The 5,000-nt window shown below is 40.1% G+C and overlaps 1 protein-coding gene and 1 long non-coding RNA gene across 2 annotated transcripts in view; both read right to left on the bottom strand.

The window, feature by feature from the left end:
* LOC138054281 (uncharacterized) overlaps positions 1 to 1,117 on the bottom strand; it is a 13,300-nt gene extending 12,183 nt beyond the window's left edge. The window contains exon 1 of the mRNA XM_068900755.1: positions 868 to 1,117. Coding sequence (XP_068756856.1) covers positions 868 to 1,059 — 192 coding nt within the window. The 5' untranslated portion in view covers positions 1,060 to 1,117. The remainder of the gene's footprint in view (positions 1 to 867) is intronic.
* Positions 1,118 to 1,155: 38 nt separating this feature from the next.
* On the bottom strand, positions 1,156 to 4,289 carry LOC138052848 (uncharacterized). The gene is made up of 4 exons (XR_011133160.1): positions 4,198 to 4,289; positions 2,355 to 2,414; positions 1,644 to 1,658; positions 1,156 to 1,280 (listed from the first exon to the last, which is right to left on the bottom strand). It is a non-coding gene; the product is annotated as an uncharacterized lncRNA (long non-coding RNA).
* Between the last annotated feature and the right edge of the window lie 711 nt (positions 4,290 to 5,000).

Genomic DNA, 5,000 nt, shown 5'->3' with positions numbered 1-5,000 from the left:
GAATGTTGATAGGAATGTCACTTGCATGATTTAATATTTTACTGGGCTGCTTCCTGAGGCGCTTTATCTTTGTTATCGATCCATTATGAAAAAGACCTCGTTGAGCTTAGACGTCCTTCAGTTCGTAACTCAGTCCTTAATTGACTGCAAGGAAGGGTGGTTAGCAGACCCTGTTTCTTCCTTCCTTTCTTCCTTCCTTCTTTCCTTCCTTCCATCCTTCCTTCCCCCTTTCTTACATTCCTTATTTCCTTCCTCCCTTCTTTCCTTCCTTCCTCCCTTCTTTCCTCTCTCCCTCCCACTCTCCCTTCTTTCCTTCCTTCCTTCCTCCCTTCCTCACTTCCTTCCTCCCTCCCTTCTTTCCTTCCTTCCTCCCTTCTTTCCTCTCTCCCTCCCACTCTCCCTTCTTTCCTTCCTTCCTTCCTCCCTTCCTCACTTCCTTCCTCCCTCCCTTCTTTCCTCCATCCCTCCCTCTCTCCCTTCTTTCTTTCCTTCCTTCCTTCCTTTCTTCCTTCACCCCTTCCTTCCTTCTAGATTGTCAACTAAATTTTAAATCTGAGTGAAGAAATATTCAGCATTACAGGAGTTCGATTTCGTTAATTGAAGCTTCGTTCGTAGGCTTCACACGCCGAGTTGAAAAAAAGGCGCAAATCTTCGAACCGAGTAGGCCTCAGTTGTTTGAGGAGTGGATAGCGCTATCCACTGGATAAATCCCTATCCAGTGGACAATAACTCAATCGGTTTTGCTAGTATTCACCTCTTGAACAACGGACGCCATCTCTTCAACTGATAAGTGACGTCACATTCTATTGGACGCGAGGACGAATTGTGGCGACGCTGTTATTTAATACTATACATCTTGAGTCTTACCTCAATACTTCCGACTATTTCGTCGTACAACCCCGGGTTGGGAGTTTTTCCGCCAGTAAAGACAAACAGAACTTGCCAATGACGTGAAGTTTTCTCCGTGAATAAAACATCGTGGGCTTTGACCAGGGCTTTCTCTGTCCAAGGATGACCACTTTGTTGTGTATCGTTTAAAGCAGCAAGAATGGCATCCATTGCCCCATCGCGGTTTTGGTATTCGCTGTCGAGATGCCGGAACAAGACTTTCGCTACACGGCTGTAAGTTACAATACCTATGTGGGTACCGTTGGGGCTAATGTTGTAGAAATCCAAAAATTCTTTGACAAACTGCCCAACTTTGTTCCATTGTTCTCCTTCACCATAACTTGATGAAGTATCGAGAATGATTGATAGTTCTATCTTCTCATTACACTCGTCTTAGAAAAAGAAACAAATATAATCATGAAGTGGACCTTACAGAGACAATTTATAGCTTAAGTGGTTTTTAGCCTAGCTGGCATAATTTTCGTGCCGAGAGCTTCCTGACCTTCTTTGCAGCCGAAAGATGGGCACGAGAACTGGTCCTCGGGCTCAGCCACCAGCAGTGGCAAAGAGGGCGTATCGTTTTACCAATACTGAAACAATCCTAGGCCTTCATATATCCACTGAGGCAATTTATTGAAGGTGTAGCCTCCATGACCGTCTGGGGCAACTCGTCCTATACGAATGGTGATCCCCGTCCGTTTTACAGGTTGAACAGGAATTATACAGAATTGTAGAGGAAGAAACTTTCAACATACCTGAGACAGGCGACCCTAAAACGACGGATAGAAAGTAAACATTTATAAATGAATACATCAGTAAAGAAATTAGTAAGAAAATCGAATGGAATTAACGAAATCAGTATCACATGAAAAGCACCATAAGGTATCGATTCCCATTGATTTCTTTACATAGACGATTAACTAAAGGCACTTTAATTAAGAACACGAATTAAAAGACAAGGCTAACACCAAATAAAATTAAAAGATTTAAGAACCCTCACACGTCGTAAAGTGTCAAACTCTTCTCATTTTTTAAATCTCACAAAAAGGCAAACTTTTCTTGTCGAGATGAAGTTGTATACAGCAGTCCGATAAATTTCAGTTTTGACTACTTTCACCAATCCTTAATACCGTACTTTATTGGGGAGGGTGAGGGGGTTGAGGGGTTTTGTGAGGGGTTTTGGGGGGAGGGAGTTTGATGGGGGGGGGGGGAGTAGACGTTTTTAGCATTAACACTATGCAAATTGCTTGATCTCGTGCTAGGCCTTTGTTACTACAGCAATTAACTGAATATCCATCATTTTTCTGCATCCCCATCCCAAAACGCCAAGGCAGTCAATTGCGGTTGATTTAGCAGCGCTTCTTACGAGAGTCTGTTTGTGAGCTTTTTGTGTTCTTGTTTTTTTTTTTTTTACTTTGTCTCACTGGACATAGTTTAATAACAATACGGCACAATTCAAAGCTTACCGCTGGCCGGGAGAAAAATTGCTACCAGGAAAAAGCAAACTCGATGCACCATCACGCGCTCTGTAAAGGGTTAAATGAAAAGAAATTAGGACTGAAAACAGAAGAGAAAGAAAAACCTGTTCATTTGGTGAAATATTTGCAACGTGAGATCGGCAAAGGGTGGCCATAGCCTTATATTATTTTTCCTTAAATTCACGTTTCAAGAAAGATGTAGTGGCAGCTGAAATGGCAGAACAGGATACATGAACTGCCTTGCACTCTTGTTTCTCTATAATCGACTTACAGCACTCAAGTCTAGAAATTCTCTTGGGGTTGTATCCGGCGTTTGCTGTAAGCCACTACAATTAAGTCATATAATATTTGGAACAAGTTCTTTTCTCCGTATTCACAAAAATATTGGGTCACCAATATTGTGACCTGTACTTCCATTTATTCAATAATGACATCACGGGTCCCCTTTTAAATGTTCAGATGTGCTCCTCATCTTAACGTCTTCAAATAAATTAAATGATTAATTCAAAGATATCAAACAACAGAAGTTGTCTCAAAGACCATGTCTACTGTTTATCAAGTTATCAGAATCAAAGACTGTCTTGTTAAATAACAGTACAGCTATAATTTTGTGACTCGTATTCGAAAAAAGAGTTTCCATTGCTAGTCTCATTGAGCCATATATATAATGACTCACTTAACTTTGAGTCAGTGCTTCGATAAAAGATTGTATATCTTGTATCATTCTCAGGCCGCCTTCAGAGAAGTTCCTTGTCATTACATCCCGTTTAATCATTCCATACAAAGTTTAAAAAGGCTTTATTTATTTCATTCAAAATTATGACAATAGCCAAAGGGTGTGAAGAAGGTGAGGGGAAAGGAGGTACTTTAAGGTTTCCCGTGAAGTTTAGTCACTCTTCCATCAAAAGCCCGGACCTTTGGTTATTTTTATCAGTTTTTTTGGGAAAATCTATATATTTTGCAGTTCGTGATAGTTTTAAACCTCGAACATCTGAATCCATGGTAACTCTACTATCCACACAAGAATGAAAACTGGAACCAATGTGGAACTTCAAATTTTGGCTCTGCTCTGGAATAAGAGCGGACTAGACGGTACGTTTTTCTTTGCGAGTAGATAATTTAATGTAGAAATTCACAACCTGGCATCGTTTATGATAAATGGCAGCTTGTTGTTCGTCATAAATCGTAAAAATTAGAGACTTACAAATAATAGCTTACCAATATTTGCTTATTAGCTCTGATAGTAGTAAAAATCCGTATCAAATACGTTTGATCAGATTGATCTCGTTTATGGCAATACCAAGCCGTCTAGGTGTTTTCTGTAAACGTGATTGACTTCTCAATCTCTGTTTAAAAATACTGACATCAGTTTTTCCGTAGGAAAATACACTGCAGTGCCTATCCTAATTGTAGCCGACTCGAAAGCTTGGCTTCTTTGGCAAATACAGGCTTCTCCCTTATGAGTACAACCTTACATTACCTTGTTATTTTCTTTGCTTTATCTTTATTTGCTTGATTCTGACAGCTATATTTGCCGACGAGGCATTTGAAATGCCTGAATGCGATTCATCTATAGTAATTCAAATTTTGCACGGATAATACACTAATCGTTATCGAACCAACGTACCAACAATTTATGCCCGCACTGGAAGTAATGTTGGCAACATTGCATGTTATTTAGAGCTATTGTAGCTGCTTTTGCTCACGCCTGTTCTTTCAAAAGGGTAGTTCTTAAGGAAACGATTCAGCTCTTTCTTGAAAATTACGGTAAAAGCGCCTAAAACCTATCATTTGTTTGAACAAGGTTTAGGTTTTCGTGGTGGCTACTTACCCTTCATGGTACGTAAACCTGTTTCGGTTCACTAAAGGGTTAAAAGGCTGTCGATTGAGTAAAATCAGCACTCGACGTCAGGCCGCTCTGGGTACCTGAAAAGATTCATAAATCCGGTTTGTTCCGTGCCCAAGGGGCATGTCTGGCAAGCTGTCTCGTTCACTCTAATTACGAAATTATTATTTCTTTGCTGCAAACGCGCTATACCAGTATTTCTTTGATTAATCAAACCTCAAGAGAACATATTTTTGATTAGGAAGGGCTGACATGGTGACGGAATACAATCATATTTACCAGTATATATTCTTGTGCTAGTTGAGGTCTTTAAAAGTAACACGTATCAATTAAAACGTAAGACAATCCTACCTTAAACTGGCTTTCGCTCGAGTGATCGTCATTCTAAGTGTTTTCTTCTCTTTATGCTGAAAACCTTTGTGCAACCAATCGTAACTATGGGATGTCACTGAATCAAGCTGAGCTTAACCAAAACTATGCATCAGTGTAATTGCTTCGAGATAATTGCAATTCATTAAATGTGTAAAATTTGGTTCAGTTGTCCAAAAATTATCTGGCATAAATGTCATATTTGAAGAGTGCGGAAGAGTTTTGAATTTAATAATACAGTATTCTCGTTTGCCTCACGATGTGGTCACTTGTGATGTAGATTCCGACGTTTCGACTGCATACTGCTAGCCTTCATCAGGCGATGAGGTCGACTGGTTACGCGTAACCCTTTAGGCAGGATGCTCCGCTGTGATTGGTTGGTTTTCAGCAGCTGTGAACTGCTTGTTCAACTTTAAAGC

The sequence above is a fragment of the Montipora capricornis genome, chromosome 6 (assembly GCF_036669925.1).
Source record: "Montipora capricornis isolate CH-2021 chromosome 6, ASM3666992v2, whole genome shotgun sequence".
NCBI lineage: Eukaryota > Metazoa > Cnidaria > Anthozoa > Scleractinia > Acroporidae > Montipora > Montipora capricornis.
Note: the sequence above shows the minus strand (reverse complement) of the source record. Positions and strands in the feature narration are given on the sequence as shown.